The sequence below is a fragment of the Ammospiza nelsoni genome, chromosome 30 (assembly GCF_027579445.1).
Source record: "Ammospiza nelsoni isolate bAmmNel1 chromosome 30, bAmmNel1.pri, whole genome shotgun sequence".
Lineage (NCBI taxonomy): Eukaryota > Metazoa > Chordata > Aves > Passeriformes > Passerellidae > Ammospiza > Ammospiza nelsoni.
The window spans coordinates 4,701,602-4,720,090 of record NC_080662.1 but is presented as its reverse complement, the minus strand read 5'-3'; the positions used below and the strand labels follow the sequence as shown (position 1 = coordinate 4,720,090).

Sequence of the window (18,489 nt, the reverse complement as noted above, 5' to 3'; positions counted from 1 at the left end):
CCCGTCCCATTTTACTCCCCAATCCCATATTATCCCCATCGCACTTTCCTCCCGTCATGCCCGCGCCCTATTTTGCATAACCCCGCCCACTCTCTGTGTGACCACGCCCCCTTTCCCTCTCCCGCCCTTTCCTCGCGCGCTTCCCTCCGCCCGGGCGCGCGGCGTTGTGGGCGTGTCCTCGGCGCCGCCCAATCAGCGCCGCGTCCGCTCGTGGGCGGGGCCGCGCGTGCGCTCGGGGCGGCGGCGGCGGCGTGGCCGCGGCTCCGGGCGCGCCTCGACGGGGCGGCCATGGACTCGCCGCGGCCCTTCCGCCCGCCCCGGCCCGGGCCCGGGCCCGCCGTGCCCATGGCCAGGGGGCTCCGCGGCCTCTCCGCCTTCTCCCCTCGCCTGCACTCGCCCGGTCCCGCCCAGCCCCGAGCCGCGGCCTCGCCGTTCCCCGCGCTGTTCCGCGGGCTGGGCCTGGAGGACCGGCCTCTGGAGCGGCCCCTCGGTAGGTGCCGGTGGTGCGGGGGACCCGGTGGGCTCCGCTGTGCCGCTCACGGTGGCCCTGCTCCCGCAGGCCGGGGCGGCGCTGGCGATGCGAAGGCAGCGGCTCCGCCCGGCCCGGTGCAGCGGCAGAAGGAGGAGGAGAAGGACAAGGGGGCAGCGCTGGCGGCGCTCCCCACGCGTGGGCAGTGAGTCCGCCACAGCCCTGAACCCCCAAACCCTCAGTGCCCACCCTCCTCTGGGCCGTTCTGTCCCTCTCCATCTTTTCTGTCCCCCCGTATCTTTTCTCTCCTTCCTGCTCTCATTCCTTCACCCCCTCCATCCCCTCTGTCTCCCCCTGCCCCATAACTCCGCCTTATTCCCTTGTTCCCTCTGTTTTCCCCATCGCCCCTGTCCCTGCCATCCCTTTATCCCCGAACTCGGCAGTTTGAGCCCCCAGGCTGCTGTGGGGCAGGAGGAATGGGGGCATTTCGGGGGGGTCTCGGTCGTCGCTGGGGGTTTGCAGCCAGGCCACCCCCAGTGTGTCCCCAGCGTGTGCCAGGGCTCACCGCAGCCCCCCCTGGGGACGCAGGATCCTGTGGAAAGGCAGAGGGGACGCGCTGCCCACCCCGCCTGGACGAGCCTTGCCCGCCGTGCCCGCCCCGTGCCCGCCCAGCCCCCAGCCCTGCCCGACGACCGTGCCCACCCCGGAGACCCCCCCAGCTGCTGCCAGGCCGTGAGTGGCGTCCCCAGCCCCGCGTTTTGGGGTGCGGGTGCTGCTGGGTCGCCGCTGAGCCCCTGTCCCTCGCAGGGCCCAGGGGACCAAGGCGGTGGCCAAGGGAGCCACCATCCCCGTGGGGCTGAACTTTGTGAAGATCCACTGCCAGAACGAAGCTGTCTACCAGTACCACGTGACCTTCAGGTGATAATGGGGGGCTGGGGTCCCCCAGACCCCCTCGAGGGTCCCCCACAGCCCCTCGAGGCTGGGGTGTCCCCATGCAGAGCCCTCTGTGTCCCTCACACTGTCCACGCTGTCGTGAGGTGGAGCGGCCCCGGCACAATGAAGAGCTCTGGGTTCTCATCTTCAGGGGGGATTTTTGGGGGGCTGAGCGAGGTCTGGGGGGGTCAGAGGAGGGAGAAAAGGCCCTGTGTGCCCCCAGCCCCGAGGTGGAGTGCAAGGCTGCCCGCTTTGCCATACTGAAGGAGCAGCACGCTGTAACCGGTGACGTGATGGCCTTCGATGGCTCCATCCTCTTCCTGCCCATCCAGATCCCCAAGGTAAGGGGTAAGGGGGTCTCCCCCGGTTTGGGGGTACGGGGGTGCCCCTGTTTTGGGTGGGAGAACCCCCTCTGGCCGTGCCAAAGGTCAGCCTGAAGGCTCGGAAGAGCAGCGACGGGGAGGAGATCTTCATCAACATCCAGATGACCAAAATCCTGGAGCCCAGCTCGGATCTCTGCACCCCCTTTTACAACGTGGTGTTCCGCAGGTGGGAGACCAGAGAGAGCTCAGGGAAGAGAGCCCCTTCCTCCTCCTCCCTCCCAGTCCTCATCCAACCCTGCTTTTCCTGCTTTTCCTTCCTTAGGGTGATGAAAATCCTAAACATGAGCTTGGTTGGGAGACATTTCTTTGAGCCTGCCCAGGCCACCACCCTTCAGAAATACAGGTGGGTGCTGGCACAGAGTTATCCCTGTTTCCCTGGAAACTGGGACGTGTTCCCAGGTCAGCCTGACTTTGGCTGTTCTGACAAGTTGGGAGCTGGGAAATGAATCCCTGAGTTTGGGGGTTCCTTGGCTGCTCTGGGCTAAGCCAGGCCTCTTTCCCTGTGGGCACAGCCTCCACATCTGGCCGGGATACGCCGTCAGCATCCGGAGGAAGGACGGGGGGCTCTTCCTCATGGTGGACGCCATCCACAAGATCATCCGCAGCGAGTCCGTGCTGAGCGTGATGTGAGAGAGCAACAAAACCCCCCAAGCTCTGGGCACAGAGCTGCTGTTCGAATTTTGGGATAGCACAGGCGGGGAGCATTCCGTGCCTCTCCTGTTTTCCCAGGCAAACCATCCACTCGCAGAGCCAGAGGACGTTCCAGGACGAGTGCACCAAGCAGCTGGTGGGGAGCGTGGTCATGACGCGCTACAACAACCGCACCTACCGCGTGGACGACATCGACTGGGACAAGACCCCCAAGGACACCTTCACCCTGGCCAGCGGGCAGGAGATCACCTTTGTGGAGTACTACAGGTGAGAGAGCTGCTGGATCATCCCCTGGGAACGGGCAGGGCTGGTCTGAGGTGGGGCAGTGGCAGCAGGGAGGTTTTGCTGCCCACGGTGGGGGTTTGGGTTTCCATTGCAAAGTGAAATTCCACGCTTGTGTGACCATGCTGTTTTTCCAGCAAGACCCACGGGATCACCATCAGGGAACTGGACCAGCCCCTGCTCGTCCACAAGCCCAAGGAGAAGCAGACACCAGAGGGGAGGGTGAGCCAGGCACAGAGATCTACAGGCTGCTCTGGGATTCTCAAGCCCAGAGAGATCCATGGGCTGCTCTGGGCTCCTCCAGCCCAGAGAGATCCATGGGCTGCTCTGGGATTCTCCAGCCCAGAGAGATCCATGGGCTGCTCTGAGCTCTCCCAGCCCAGAGAGATCCATGGGCTGCTCTGAGCTCTCCCAGCCCAGAGAGATCCATGGGCTGCTCTGGGCTCCTCCATGGGCTGCTCTGGGCTCCTTCAGCCCAGAGAGATCCATGGGCGGCTCTGAGCTCTTCCAGTCCAGAGAGATCCACAGGCTCCTCCAGCCCACAGCGATCCATGGGCTCCTCCAGCCCAGAGAGATCCACGGGCTGCTCTGAGCTTTTCCAGCCCCGGGGTAGAGCAGGAGTTCTGCCCCTGGAACGCTGACAGTGCCTGTCCCTCCCTGCAGTGCCAGCTGAAGATGGTGCTGCTCGTGCCAGAGCTCACCTTCCTCACCGGCCTCTCCGACCTGCGCAAGAACAGTCGCATGCTGAAGGTCAGATCCTGTCTCATGCTGTGCTCCCAGCTTTGCCCGGGGTTTCCCAGGGTGTGTGGGGAGCCCTCCCTGACCCGTGGGTGTGGGTGTTGCTGGTGCAGGAGGTGATGTGGGAGATGGTGCAGAGTCCCCAGCAGCACTACCAGCGCCTCACCGGCCTCCTGCGCCGCATCCGCGACACGCCGGACGCTTTCCAGGAGCTGCAGCGCTGGGGGCTGGTGCTGGACACCGACATCTACAGGGTAAGGGCTCCGGGGCTCCTGGCCTTCCCCTGGCCCCCAGGCAGAGGAGGCAGCTCCGCAGATTCCCGCTCTGCCCAGACCCAGGGTCACGTCCTGCCCGCGGAGCGCGTCAACCTCCGGCACCGCTCCTTCCTTCCCGCCGAGGAGCTGGGCTGGCACCGCGAGGTGACGAAGGAGGTGCCCATCGCCGTGGTGAGCAGAGCCTGCCCTGCTGGGCGCAGCTGGGCTGGGTTTTCCCGAGTGCTGAACCCCTTCCAGCACGAGCCCTTCCCTTGTTTGTGTTGGATTTGCGCTCCAGCCTGTTTTTCCCAAGGAGGTGGAGGTATGTGGCTGTGGTGTCTGCTTTCCCACCTCGTCCCAGGGTGGAGGGAGCTTTTCACATGCAGGAATTGGCTGCAGTTCAGTCCAAATTTCTCTTGGGCCACTTTCCCTTTCCCAAATTCCCCTCTGTGTTCCAGATTTCTCTTAGGCTACTTTCCCTATCCCAAATTCCCCTTTGTGCTGCAGATTTCTCTTGAACCAAATTCCCTTTTCCAGATTCCCCTCTGTGCTGCAGGTTCCTCTAGGCCAAAATTCCCTCTCCCAAATTCCCCTCTATGCTGCAGATTTCTCTTGCACCAAATTCCCTCTCCCAAATTCCCCTTTGTGCTCTAGGTTCCTCTTGGCCCAAATTCCCCTCTGTGCTGCAAATTTCTCTTGGGTCACTTTCCCTTTTCTAAATTCCCCTCTGTGCTCCAGATTTTTCTTAGGCCAAATTCCCTCTCCCAGATTCCCCTCTGTTCTGCAGATTTCTCTTGGGCCACTTTCCCTTTTCCACATTCCCCTCTGTGCTTCAGGTTCCTCTTGGCCCAAATTCCCTCTCCCAAATTCCCTCTCCCAAACTCCCCTCTGTGCTGCAGTTTTCTCTTGGGCCAAATTCCCTCTCCCAAATTCCCCTTTGTGCTGCAGATTTCTCTTGTCCCACTTTCCCAAATTCCCCTCTGTGCTGCAGGCTCCTCTTGGCCAGAATTCCCCCTCCCAAATTTCCCTCTCCCAAACTCCCTGTTGTGTTCCAGGTTCCTCTGGGCCCACTTTCCCTCTCCCAAATTCCCCTCTGTGCTGCAGGTTCCTTTTGGCCCAAATTCCCTCTCCCAAATTTCCCTCTCCCAAATTCCCCTCTGTGCTGCAGATTGCTCTTGAACCAAATTCCCTTTTCCAGATTCCCCTCTGTGCTGCAGGTTCCTCTTGGGTCACTTTTCCTCTCCCAAATTCCCCTTTGTCCTCCAGATTTCTCTTGGGCCACTTTCCCTTTTCCAGATTCCCCTCTGTACTCAGATTTCTCTTGGGCCAAATTCCCCTCTGTGCTGCAAGTTTCTCTTGGCCAGAATTCCCCCTCCCAAATTTCCCTCTCCCAAACTCCCTGCTGTGTTCCAGGTTCTTCTAAGCCCACTTTTCCTCTCCCAAATTCCCCTCTGTGCTGCAGGTTCCTTTTGGCCCAAATTCCCTCTCCCAAATTTCCCTCTCCCAAACTCCCTGCTGTGCTCCAGGTTCCTCTGGGCCCACTTTTCCTCTCCCAAATTCCCCTCTGTGCTTGGTGGGTTCCTCCTCTCCCAAACAGGAACGTGCTGCACGGATTGCATTGCAGAAACACCCCCAAACCACGGCCTGTGCTGCCTTTTCTCCCAGATCTCCATCAATTCCTGGCTCCTGATCTATCCCAAGAGGCTGCAGCACCTGGCCAAGGACCTGCTGGCATCCATGAGGAGCAGCTGTGGGGCCATGGGGATGCAGGTGGGGCAGCCCTTGGTGCAGGAGCTGCGCGATGATCGCATCGAGACCTACGTGAGGGCCATCCAGAGCTCCCTGGGCAGCCAGGTGAGGAGCAGGAGATCTTTGGGAGGGTGGGGTGGGAGCTTAGACCATTCAGAGCTCCTTGGGGAGACAGGTGAGGAGCAGGAGATCTTTGGGAGGGTGGGATGGGAGCCCAGACTATCCAGAGCTCTTTGGGGAGCCAGATGAGCAGCAGGGAGATCTTTGGGAAGGTGGCATGGGAGGCCATGTCAACACCATCCAGGGCTCTTTGGGAAGCCAGGTGAGGAGCAAGGAGATCTTTGGGAACGTGGGATGGGAGCCCAGACCATCCAGAGCTCTTTGGGAAGCCAGGTGAGGAGCAGGGAGATGTTTGGGAGGGTGGGATGGGAGCCCATGTCAACACCATCCAGAGTTGGTTCCTTGGGAAGCTACAAGGAGCAGGGACATCCCTGAGGATCTTTGAGGAAGTGGGATGGGAGCCTAGAGCATCCAGAACTCCTTGGAAAGCCAGGTGAGAAGTAGAGATCATTGAGAAGGTGGCATGGGAGCCCATGTCAGGGCCATCCAGAGGTCCTTGGGGAACCAGGTGAAGAGCAGGGACAGCCCTGGGGGATCACTGGGAAGGTGGGATGGGATCCCAGACCATCCAGAGCTCCTTGGGAAGCCACAAAGAGCAGCCACAGGATCCCCTGGGGGATTTTTGGGGAGGTGGGATGGGATCCCAGACCATCCAGAGCTCCTTGGGAAGTCAGATGAGGAGCAGGGAGATCTTTGGGAAGGTGGCATGGGAGCCTAGAGCATCCAGAACTCCTTGGGAAGCCAAGTGAAGAGCAAGGACAGCCCTGGAGATCACTGAGAGGGTGGGATGGGAGCCCAGACCATCCAGAGCTCCTTGGAAAGCCACAAGGAGCAGCCACAGGATCCCCTGGGGGATTTTTGGGAAGGTGGGATGGGATCCCAGACCATCCAGAGGTTCTTGGGAAGCCAGGTGTGCAGCAGGGACATCTTTGGGAGGGTGGGATGGGAGCCCAGACCATTCAGAGCTCTTTGGGAGGCCAGATGAGGAGAAAGGAGATTTTTGGGAAGGTGGGATGAGAGCCTAGAGAATCCAGAGCTCCCTGGGGAGGCAGGTGAGGAGCAGGGACATCCCTGGAGATCTTTGGGAGGGTGGGATGGGAGCCTAGAGCATCCAGAGCTCCTTGGGAAGCCACAAGGAGCAGGGAGATCTTTGGGAGGATGGGATGGGAGCCCACATCAGGGCAATCCAGAGCTCTTTGGGAAGCCACAAGGACCAGGAACATCCCTGGGGATCTTTGGGAAGGTGGGATGGGAGCCTAGAGCATCCAGAGCTCCTTGGGAAGCCAGGTGAGGAGTGGAGATCATTGAGAAGGTGGCATGGGAGCCCATGTCAGGGCCATCCAGAGGTCCTTCAGAAGCCAGGTGAGGAGCAGGGACATCCCTGGGGGATCTTTGGGAAGCACTGGAGGAGCTCAGCCTGCAGAAGAGGCTCAAGGGGAACTTATTTTCCCTAAAAACCAATGACAGGAGTGTGAAGTCAGGTGGGGTTGGGAACAAAGGACAGGACGAGAGGGAACAGCCCCAAGCTGTGCCAGGGGAGGCTCAGGTTGGACACCGGGGGGAATTTTTTCATGGAAGGGGTGGTTAAATATAGGAAAAGTGGTTAAATTTCCTTTCATGGAAGGGGTGGTTAAATATAGGAAAAGTGGTTAAATTTCCTTTCATGGAAAGGGGGGTAAATCCAGGAAAAGTGGTTAAATTTCCTTTCATGGAAAGGGGGGTAAATACAGGAAAAGTGGTTAAATTTCCTTTCATGGAAAGGGGGGTAAATACAGGAAAAGTGGTTAAATTTCCTTTCATGGAAAGGGGGGTAAATCCAGGAAGTGATTAAATTTCCTTTCATGGAAAGAGGGATTAAATCCAGGAATGGATTTAACCCAGGGAGGCAGTGCAGTCCCCATCCCTGGAGCTGTGCATGTGGCCCTTGGGGACGTGGGTTGTTGGTGACCTTGGGTTTGGCTCAGTGCTCCAGGAGAGCTTTTCCAACCTGAACAATTCCACGATTCCCCTCAGGACAAGGTGCAGCTGCTCCTGTGCATCATCCCTGGTGGCAGGGACGACGTCTACGGGGCCATCAAGAAGCTTTGCTGTGTGCAGAGCCCTGTGCCCTCCCAGGTGGGCTGGCACCCCCATCCCTGGCAATCCCTGGCTCTCTCCAGCCTCCCTCTTCCCTGAGTTTTCCCTCTCCACAGGTCATCAATGCCCAGTCCCTCATGGGCCACCCTGGCAAGATCAGGAGCGTGGTGCAGAAAGTTCTGCTGCAGATCAACTGCAAGCTGGGCGGGCAGCTCTGGGGGGTTGATATCCCACTGGTAAGGCAGGAACACCCTGGCAGGAGGCCTGGCATGAGCCTGGAAGCTCTGGAGGGGTTGGATTGTTGTGGAGGGGTTGGATTGTTGTGGAGGAGTTGGATTATTTGGATTGTTGTTGGATTATTGTGGGCATGGGCTGGATGAACTGGCTGGAGAATCGGGGTTGGCTTCTCTTGGGTGCTCATGAGTCGCTTGGAGCTGGAGGGATCCAAGCTTGGAGGTGCCTGATTTATCCCTAAATCCCACCTGGTTGTTTTTCCCACTTCCAGAAGCAGCTGAGGGTTGTGGGCATGGCCATTATCCCTAAATCCCAGCTGCCTTTGGTTGGCATGGACATTGCCCCTAAATCCCACCTGCCTTTCCCTGCTCCATTATCCCTAAATCCCAGCTGCCTTTGGTTGGCATGGACATTGCCCCTAAATCCCACCTGCCTTTCCCTGCTCCATTATCCCTAAATCCCACCTCTGTTCCCCCCTCCAGAAGCAGCTGATGGTCATGGGCATGGCCATTATCCCTAAATCCCATCTTCTTCCCCTTTCCAGAAGCAGTTCACAGTAGTGGGCATGAACATTGTCCCTAAATCCCACCTGCCTTTCCCTGCTCCATTATCCCTAAATCCCACCTCTGTTCCCCCCTCCAGAAGCAGCTGATGGTCATAGCCATGGTCATTTTGCCTAAATCCCATCTCTCCTCCCCTCTCTAGAAGCAGTTCACAGTTGTGGGCATGGCCATTATCCCTAAATCCCATCTTCTTCCCCTCTCCAGAAGCAGCTGATGGTCGTGGCCATGGCCATTGTCCCAAAATCCCATCTTTTTCCTGATGGCCATTATCCCTAAATCCCATCTTTACAACCACCCAGAAGCAGCTGATGGTCATGGCCATTATCCCTAAATCCCACCTGCCTTTCCCTGCTCCATTATCCCTAAATCCCATCTCTGTTCCCTTTTCCAGAACCAGCTGATTGTCATGGGCATGGCCATCATCCCTAAATCCCATCTTCTTCCTGATGGCCATTATCCCTAAATCCCACCTATCCTCCCCTTTCCAGAAGCAGCTGATGGTCATGGACATGATCCCTAAATCCCACCTGCCTTTCCCTGCTCCATTATCCCTAAATCCCATCTTCTTCTCCTCTCCAGAAGGAGCTGATGGTTGTGGCCATGGCTGTTATTCCTAAGTCCCATCTTCTTCCCCTTTCCAGAAGCAGTTCACAGTTGTGGGCATGGCCGTTATCCCTAAATCCCACCTCCCTTTCCCTGCTCCGTTATCCCTAAATCCCACCTCTGTTCCCCCATCCAGAAGGATTTCACAGTTGTGGCCATGGCCATTGTCCCTAAATCACACCTCTGTTCCCCTCTCCAGAAGCAGCTGATGGTGGTGGCCATGGCCATTATCCCTAAATCCCACCTGCCTTTCCAGAAGGATTTCACAGTTGTGGCCATGGCCATTATCCCTAAATCCCATCTCTGTTTCCCCCTCCAGAACCAGCTGATGGTCATGGCCATGGCCATTATCCCTAAATCCCATCTCTGTTCCCCTCTCCAGAAGCAGCTGATGGTGGTGGCCATGGCCATTATCCCTAAATCCCATCTCTGTTTCCCCCTCCAGAAGCAGCTGATGGTGGTGGCCATGGCCATTGTCCCTAAATCCCATCTCTGTTCCCCTCTCCAGAAGCAGCTGATGGTGGTGGGCATGGACATCCACCACAGCAGGAGCCACGGCATGCGCTCTGTCATCGGCTTCGTGGCCAGCATGAACCAGTACGTGGCTCCCTGAGAAAGGGGGGAGATTTTCCTGCCCTGCCCTGGCAATTTTGGGATTTGCCACCCGCAAATCTCCTTTCCTTGGCTGGGAAGGGGCTGAGGGTGCTGCTCTCCCCAAGAGCAGTTCCTCACCCCTGTGCTCAGCCAGGTCTGCCCCGGCGCTGGGCTGGGAATGCTGAGCCAGGGCTGGTTTGGGGTTGCTCAGAGCTCAGTGGACTTTGCCTGCTGCTGGGGGGGCTCCTCCAGGCTGCTCACTCCCCTTCCATCCATCCCCAGCATCCTCACCAAGTGGTACTCCAGGGTGGTTTTCCAGATGCCCCACCAGGAAATCGCCGACAGCCTCCGGCTCTGCCTCTCCCAGGCCCTCAAACGCTTCTATGAGGTGAGGCCACCCAAACCCACCCTCCTGTGGCTCCACATTCCCCACAAACCAAGGGAAAACCTCAAAACTTCCAGTCTGGGGACGTGCAGGGGAGCAAACCTCCCTGCAGCCTTTGGACTGGCTGTGAACTGGGACAGCTCATCCTTATCTGGGGCTGTGCTCAGGGGGAAGTGCCACGTTCCAGCTCCAGGGGCTGGCCCTTGTCCCCAGCGTGAGAAAAGCAGCCTGGGACAGGGCAAGGGCCAGGGAAAATCCCTGCTCTTGGCATTTCCCAGAGAAACCTCATCCCTGCAAGTGTCCAAGCAACTTGGGATGGTGGGAGGTTCCCTGGGATGGCACAGGTGGCACTGGATGGGCTTTAAGCTCCCTTCCAGCCCAAACCACTCCAGGATTGTTTGATTTTATTTCCCCATTTTTTCTGTGGGTGCTGCAGGAACAGCTCTGGACACTGAGAATGTGCTGGGCAGGAGGGCCTGGAGGGACAGGGAATGACTTCCCACAGCCAGAGGGCAGGGGTGGGAGATGGGGAAGGAGTTCCTGGCTGGGATGGAATTCCCAGTGGAACTGTCCAAGGCCTACTTGGAGCACCCTGGGGTGGTAGGAGGTGCCCCTGCCATGGCAGGAGTGGGATGGGATGGGATTTAAGGTCCCTTCCAGCCCAAACCACTCCAGGATTCTTTGATTTTATTTCCCCATCTCTCTGTGGGTGCTGCAGGCACAGCTCTGGACACTGGGAATGTGCTGGGCAGAAGGGACAGGGAGGGACAGGGAATGGCTTCCAGAGGGCAGGGATGGATGGGATATTGGGAATTGGGAATTCCTGCCTGGGATGGAATTCCCAGAGCAGCTGTGGCTGCCCCTGGATCCCTGGAAGTGCCCAAGGCCAGGCTGGAGCACCCTGGGGTGGTGGGAGGTTCCCTGGGATGGCACAGGTGGCACTGGATGGGATTTAAGGTCCCTTGCAGCCCAAACCATTCCAAGATTCTTTGATTTTATTTCCCAGTCTCTCTGTGGGTGCTGCAGGCACAGCTCTGGACACTGGGAATGTGCTGGGCAGGAGGGATGGGAGATGGGGAATTAATTCCTGGCTCAATGGAATTCCCAGAACAGCTGTGGCTGCCCCATCCCTGGAAGTGTCCAAAGCCAGCCTGGAGCACCCTGGGTTACTGGGAGGTGTCCAGCCCATGGCAGGGGGTGGAATGAGCTGATTTTAAGGCTCCTTCCCACCCAAATAATTCTGGAATTCTGTGATTAATTCAAACACGTCCCTCCCCAAACCCACCCTGAGCTGCATTTCTGTGGGGACTCATTCAATTCCCAGCTCCATCCCAACACTCAGACTTCTCCTGACCTGGGGATATTTCCCCACCTCCCTCAGCTAATCCTGTGCATGGCAGGGAGGTAAAAATGAGCTGATTTTCCCCATTTTTCCCCCAGCTGAACCATTCCCTGCCCATGAAGATCGTGGTGTACCGGGATGGGGTGTCTGACCCCCAGCTGGACACTGTGCTCAAGTATGAGGTGCCCCAGCTCCAGAAGAGCTTCCACACCTTCCAAAATTACCAGCCCAGCCTTGTGGTCGTGGTGGTGCAGAAACAGCTGAGCACAAACTTCTACTGCCTGACAGGAGAGGAGTTTTTGTCCCCTCCCCTGGGCACCGTCATCGACCATGGTGTCACCAGCTTGGGCAGGTGAGAGGCACAGCTGGGGCTGGGGGTAAAAAACACCCTGGGGAGGGGCAAAAAACACCCCCAGGGGAAAAAATTAACGTGGGTGTAAGAAAAACGGAGATAAAAAATGCCCCAGAGTAGAAAAAAATCCACCCTCGGTGTGAAAAAATGGCTTTAAAAGCACCCCCAAGGTGCAAAAAAAATGGTTGTAAAAATAGCCCAGGGTGCAAAAAAATTCCTAGGGTGACAAATTGTAAAAATAGTCCAAGGTGTTGGAAAAAATCCAGCCCAAGGTGCTGGAAAAAATCCAACCCAAGGTGTAAATGGTGTGTAAAAGCCCCCCCAGTTTGCTAGAAAATGGTTGGAAAAATACCAGAAGGTGTTTTAGCATTTATTGTTTTTACAAAATGAAGCACTCTGGGGTATAAAAACATCTTGAGTGCACAAAAAAACGGTTATAAATAGTTTAAAATTTTTATTTTGCACCCCAGGGCGCATTAAAAAAATAACCAGAGTGGAAGAAAAAAATGGTGGCAAAAACAATCCAGGGTGCAAAAAAATTCCTGTGGAGTGCAAAAAATAAACCCTTGTGGTTCAAAACCTTGTGGTAAAAACAGCTCAGTCTGGGCTTCAGAGCACCCTGAGGTGCCAAAATCCTCATTTTGGGGTGGAACAAAAAGAGATTTGGGGTTTGTTTGGCCCTTGCAGGGAGGATTTCTTCCTGCTGGCCCATCACTCCCGGCAGGGCTGCAGCGTCCCCACGCGATACATCTGCATGTGGAACACGGCCAACCTCAGCTCCGAGCACCTCCAGAGGTAAGGGGGGCCCTGGCACCCCAAAATCCTGCCTGGGGAGTGGGGGAGACCCTTAAATCATCCAGGAGAAATGCAGGAGTCACAGGGTTCCTGAGATCCTGCAGCACCCCAAAATATTGCAGAGGGAAGGGGAGGGACCCAGAAAATCATCCAGGGGAAATGTAAAAATCCCAGAGTTCCTGAGATCCTGCAGCACCCCAAAATATTGCAGAGGGAAGAGGGGGGGCCCTCAAAATCATCCAGGGGAAATGGAGGAGTCCCAGAGTTCCTGAGATCCTGCAGCACCCCAAAATTCTCGAGAGAGAGTGGTAGAGACCCTCAAAATCTTCCAGGGAAAAGGACAGGAGTTCCATAGCTGCCCAAAATCCTCCAGAGGGAAGGGGAGGGACCCTTAAAATCATCCAGGGGAAATGCAGGAATCCCAGAGTTCCTGAGATGCTGCAGCACCCCAAAATCCTCTCTGGGGAGGGGGAGAGACCCCCAGAATCCTCCCTGGGCAATGGGGGAGACCTTTAAAATCATCCAGGGGAAATACAGGAGTTCCAGAGCCCCCCCAGTATCCCACAGTCCCCCAAAATCCTCCCTGGAGAAGGGGAAAGACCCTCAAAATCTTCCAGGGAAAAGGGCAGGAGTCCTGGAGTTCCTGAGATCCTGCAGCGTCCCAAATTACTCCAGAGGGAATGGGAGAGACCCTCCAAATCCCATTTCTCCCCATCCCAAGGACAGGGAGAGGTGGGAGCAGGTTCCAGGAGGGATCTGAACCTGGATCCATCCCCTTTTCCAGGAATCCCAAATCCCATTTCTCCCTGTTTCAGGGGGGATCTGAACCTGGATCCATCTGCATTCTCAGGAATCCCAAATCCCATTTCTCCCAAGGACAGGGACAGCTGGAAGCAGGTTCTAGGAGGGACCTGAACCTGGATCCATTTCCTTTCCTGAAAATCCCAAATCCCATTTCTGGGACAGCTGGGAGCTGGTTCTGGGAGGGATCTGAACCTGAATCCATCCCCTTTTTTACCCGAATCCCATTTCTCCCTGCTCCAGGAGGGATCTGGATCTGGCTCCATCCCCTTTTCCCCAAATCCCAAATCCCATTTCTCCCTGCTCCAGGAGGGATCTGCGCCTGGATCCATCCTCATTCTCAGGAATCCCAAATCCCATTTCTGGGACAGCTGGGAGCTGTTTCTGGGAGTGATCTGGACCTGGCTCCATCTCCTTTCCTGGAAATCCCAAATCACATTTCTGGGACAGCTGGGAGCTGGTTCTGGGAGGGATCTGCACCTGAATCCATTCCCTTTTCCCTGAATCCCAAATCCCATTTCTCCCTGTTCCAGGAGGGATCTGGATCTGGCTCCATCCCCTTTTCCCCAAATCCCATTTCTCCCTGTTTCAGGAGGGATCTGCACCTGGATCCATCTGCATTCCCAGGAATCCCAAATCCCACTTCTCCCAAGGACAGGGACAGCTGGGAGCAGGTTCTAGGAGGGATCTGCACCTGGCTCCATCCCCATTCCTGGAAATCCCAAATCCCATTTCTGGGATAGCTGAGAGCAGTTTCTGGGAGAGATCTGGATCTGCCTCCATCCCCTTTTCCAGGAATCCCAAATCCCATTTCTCCCCAGAACAGGGACAGCTGGGAGCAGGTTCCAGGAGGGATCTGGACCTGGATCCATTCCCTTTTCCTGGAAATCCCAAATCCCATTTCTCCCTGTTCTAGGAGGGATCTGAATCTGGCTCCATCCCCTTTTCCAGGAATCCCAAATCCCATTTCTGGGACAGCTGAGAGCAGGTTCTGGAAGGGATCTGAATCTGGCTTCATCCCCTTTTCCAGGAATCCCAAATCCCATTTCTCCCAAGGACAGGGACAGCTGGGAGCAGGTTCTAGGAGGGATCTGCACCTGGCTCCATCCCCATTCCTGGAAATCCCAAATCCCATCTCTGGGATAGCTGAGAGCAGTTTCTGGGAGGGATCTGGACCTGCCTCCATCCCTATTCCAGGAATCCCAAATCTCAATTCCCTCCCTGTCCCTAGGTTGACCTTCAAGCTGTGTCACCTCTACTGGAACTGGCCGGGCACCGTGCGTGTCCCTGCCCCCTGCAAGTACGCCCACAAGTTGGCATTCCTTGTGGGCCAGGTCCTGCACCACGAGCCCAGCGCCCACCTCTGCGAGCAGCTCTTCTTCCTTTAACCTGCCAGGACCCAGGAACCTGGGATTGGCACCGGGAAATCCGGGATTGGCACCGGGAAATCCGGGATTGCACCGGCAAAAATGGGATTGCACCTGGAATTCCTGCTGCTGTTTGTCCCCCCCTGCCAAGGGCGATCTTCCTCAATTCCCCGTTCTGGTGTTAATTTATTCTTTGTTTGTTTGCAGCAGCGTCCCAGCGCTGTGGGGTTTTATTTTGGGAATTATCCCCACAGGGATGACCCCCAAAGGAATATCCTGCTGCTTTCCAGCCCTCCCAGTAAATTGGGTTGAGTTAATGAGCCCCAAAAGTGCTGCTGCTCCCACAGCTCCTCCCTATGCAGGTGCTGGATGTAAATCGAAAAATTTCAGGGTTTTTTTTCCCCTCCAGTTTCTTGCATTTCCATGCAGGTTTAAAGTTTGGGGTTTTTTTTTTGTTTTTTTTTTTTTCCTGGGCTTTTCCAAGCTGCTGTTAAACAAACCAAAGCTCCAGTTTGGCCGGTTCTCCCGTCCTTGAGGAGTCACTGGTTTTCCAAGGAGAATTCTTTGTGGATTCAGGTGGTTACCCCAGGGAAAGGTTGGAGTTTTCACCTATTTTAGGTGCTTTTTTCCAAGTTGCAATCCCCTCCTTTTTCTATTCCCTCTAACCAGTTTTTTTGGTTCTTTCCAATAAAATCGTTGCTGGCAGCTGCTCCCTGGTGGATTTTTGGGGGGGTGCTGGTGGCCACATCCTGCCCCTCATTTTTGGGGGATCCCAGGATGGAGCAGGGACACTCAGGAGGGGTCACAGCAGCGGTGCCACCAGGGCTGTCACCTTGTGCCCTAAGTTAATCATTTATCCCTGTTTATTTGCCAATCCCCGCGGACTTTGGCAGCGTGGCCCAGCCTGGGGTGGGATTTAGGAACAAATCTTGGCCCTGGGGGTGCTGGGCTGGGATTTTGGGGGTCCCCTCAGCTCTGACCCCATCCGGCAGCATTTTCTATCCCAGCTCTGCCTTTTCCTTGCACAAGGAGAGGAGCCAGGGTGGTTCTGCCTGCTTGGATTTGTCCCCCCTGGGTTTTTCCAGGGGGTCCTTGGGGGTCCCCAGCCCCACCCCAGGGGATTTTTGGTGCTGTGACCCCTCGGGAAGGGTTTGAGGGGGGTCCCAAGGGGTGTTTGGAGGGTCCTTGGGGTGCCCTGTACCCCTCAAGGGTGTTTGAGGTGCCCCCAGGGGGGTGGTGGGGGATCTGTGGGGTCCCTTGGTGCCCTCAGGGTGGTGGTCCATGGGGCCCCAGTACCCCCAGATGGGTTTTTGAGGGTCCCAATGCTTCAGGGTGGGTGTTTTGGGGTGATCCCAGCGGATGTTTTGGGGCAGTCTTGGGGGTCCCAGGTGGGATTTTTGGGGTTTTGGTGCTCCTCGTGTTTGGGGCTCTTTGGGGGTCCCAGTGCCACAGAGAGGGGTGTTGGAGCAGTTAGGGGATCCCGGGTGGGATTTTTTAGGGAGTCCTGGATGGGGTTTTGGGGTTTCCAAGTGGGATTTTTTAGGGGATCCAGGATGGGATTTTTGGGGTTCCCAGATGGGGTTTTGGAGTTCCCGGGTAGGAGTTTTTTTAGGGGGTTGTGGGTGGGATTCTTGGGGATCCTGGGTGAGATTTTTGAGATCTTGGGTGGGATTTTTTAGGGGGTCCCGGATGGGATTTTGGGGTTCCCGAGTGGGATTATTTTTAGGGAGTACTGGGTGGGATTTTTGAGGGTTTCCAGGTGGGATTTTTTAGGGGTTCTGGGTGAGGTTTTTGGGGGTTCCTGGGTGGGATTTTTTAGGGGATCCTGGGTGAGATTTTTGGGGATTCCTGGGTGGGATTTTTTAGGGGGTTTTGGGTAAAAATTTTGGGGATCCTGGGTGAGGTTTTTGGGAGTTCCCGGCTGGCATTTTTGAGGTCCCAGGTGAGGTTCTTGGGGGTTCCCGGGTGGGATTTTTTAGCGGTCCTGTGTGAGATTTGTGGGGTTCCTGGGTGGGATTTTTTAGGGGGTTCTGGGTGAAAACTTTGGGGATCCTGCACAATCCTACCCAGAATCCCCCAAGATTTTTGGGGGTTCTGGGTAGGACTTTCTAGGGGGTCCCGGGTGAGATTTTTGGGGGTTCTGGGTAGGATTTTTTAGGAGGTCCCGGGTGAGGTTTTTGGGGTCCTGGGTGAGATTTTTGGGGTTCCCGGGTGGGATTTTTGGGGTCCCAGGTGAGGTTTTTGGTGTCCTGGGTAGGATTTTTGGGGTCCTGGGTGAGGTTTTAGGGGGTTCTGCATAGGGTTTTTTAGGGGGTCCCGGGTGAGGGTTTTGGGTTCCTGGGTAGGATTTTTGGTGTCTTGGATGAGATTTTTGGGGTTCTGGGGGAGGTTTCTGGGGGTTCCCGGGTGGGATTTTTGCGATCTCGAGAGAGGTTTTTGGGTTCCCGGGTGGGATTTTTGGGGTTCCGGGTGAGGTTTTTTGGGAGTCCTGGGTGGGATTTTTGGGGGGTCCCAGTTGGGATTTTTGAGGGGTTCCGGGCGGGATTTTTAGGGTTCTAGTTTAGAATTTTGGAAGGTCTCAGGTGAGATTTTTGGGGTCCTGGATGAGGTTTTTGGGGTCCCGTGTGGGATTTTTGGGGTCCCGTGTGGGATTTTTGGGGGTCCCGGCGCTGCGCCGCTGAGGGAGCGGGGCCTGAGGCGGAGGGGGCGTGGCCAGGGGCGGTGGTAGCCAATGGGAGCGCTCCCCGTGCCGGCGGCCGCGCGTGCGCGCTGCGCGGCCCCGAGCGGCGGCGGCGGGAGCGGGAGCGGAGGTAGGACCGGGATGGACCGGGACAGACACGGGACAGGCACGGGACAGGCATGGCAGCCCTGACGTGTGACGAGGAACCGGCTGCGGGGACGAGCCCCGCGGGGAGGGAGGCAGCAGAGCGGCGGGAGCGGGCTGGGGCCGGCCCCGAGCCCCGGATGGGGATGGGGGATGCAGGGAGGGATGAAGGATGCAGGGAGCGGCTGTTTAGGGTTTGGGGCCGGTCCTTGGGGCAGCCATGGGAGCTCGTTTTGGGGCAGCCCGTGGGGTCTGGGGCAGGGGAGGGTGCAGGTGGAGGTGGGGTCAGAGGTGCAGGACCCTGTTATGGGATACAGGACTCAATTTTGGGGTGCAGGGCCCAGTTATGGGGTCTGGCACCACCAGTGGAAGCTCTGGGACCAGGTAGCGGCGGTGGGATGGGGAGAGCGCTGGGATGGGGCAGGGAGCGGGCGGCAGCAGCAGCTCCGGCCCGGGGGGCACTGGGCAGGACTGGGGGGTCCCTGTGGGGTGCGATGCCCGGGGGATGTCCCTGTGCCGCTGCCCCTCTGCCCGCCCGGCGCTGCGATCACGGGCAAGGAAAGGACAGGGCTGCGTGCGGAGGCTCCAGGGTGTCGGTGACCCAGGAACGGGTCCGCTGCCAGCCCCGGGACAGCCGCAGGGCACGGAAAACCTCCGGAGCCCTCCGTGCCGCAGGACACGTGGAGCGCGGCTGCCCCGGAAGGCCCCGCGGGCTCCGAGCGCCGGCAGCACCGGGACGGCTCCGGGGCTGGGATTCGGGGTCCCGCTGGCCCTGTCCCCCCCCGGTTTGCGGCAATCCCTGCGCAGATTTCGGGGCTGACGTCGGCGGGGTCATGCTCGGCCGTGGCAGCGGTTCCCGTTCCCGGCGTCACCCTGGGGGATGCGCGGATTGCGGCCGGCACCGCAGAGCTCCGGGCAGATGGGATGGGATGGGAAGGGCTTGCCCGGCCTCGGGAGCTGCGTGCTGCTGTCGT

General features: G+C 57.5%; 1 protein-coding gene across 1 annotated transcript; it reads left to right on the top strand.

The window, feature by feature from the left end:
• Positions 1–288: 288 nt before the first annotated feature.
• PIWIL2 (piwi like RNA-mediated gene silencing 2) lies at positions 289–15,276 on the top strand. The gene is made up of 21 exons (XM_059490881.1): positions 289–490; positions 560–674; positions 1,058–1,201; positions 1,277–1,387; positions 1,626–1,743; positions 1,830–1,951; positions 2,048–2,128; positions 2,298–2,411; positions 2,515–2,703; positions 2,856–2,940; positions 3,382–3,468; positions 3,570–3,710; positions 3,789–3,902; positions 5,376–5,564; positions 7,593–7,694; positions 7,772–7,891; positions 9,564–9,652; positions 9,932–10,037; positions 11,475–11,728; positions 12,416–12,523; positions 14,556–15,276. Exons 1-21 carry the CDS (start codon positions 289–291, stop codon positions 14,710–14,712), a joined length of 2,748 nt encoding a protein of 915 aa, XP_059346864.1. The 3' UTR covers positions 14,713–15,276.
• Positions 15,277–18,489: the final 3,213 nt, after the last annotated feature.

Bases quoted from the DNA above. Each gene is read 5' to 3' on its own strand.
- PIWIL2 (XM_059490881.1), top strand. From the start codon at position 289: ATGGACTCGCCGCGGCCCTTCCGCCCGCCCCGGCCCGGGCCCGGGCCC. The intron at 1,202-1,276 runs GTGAGTGGCGTC...TGTCCCTCGCAG, and splicing joins CCCCCAGCTGCTGCCAGGCC to GGCCCAGGGGACCAAGGCGG. The intron at 2,941-3,381 runs GTGAGCCAGGCA...CCCTCCCTGCAG, and splicing joins AGCAGACACCAGAGGGGAGG to TGCCAGCTGAAGATGGTGCT.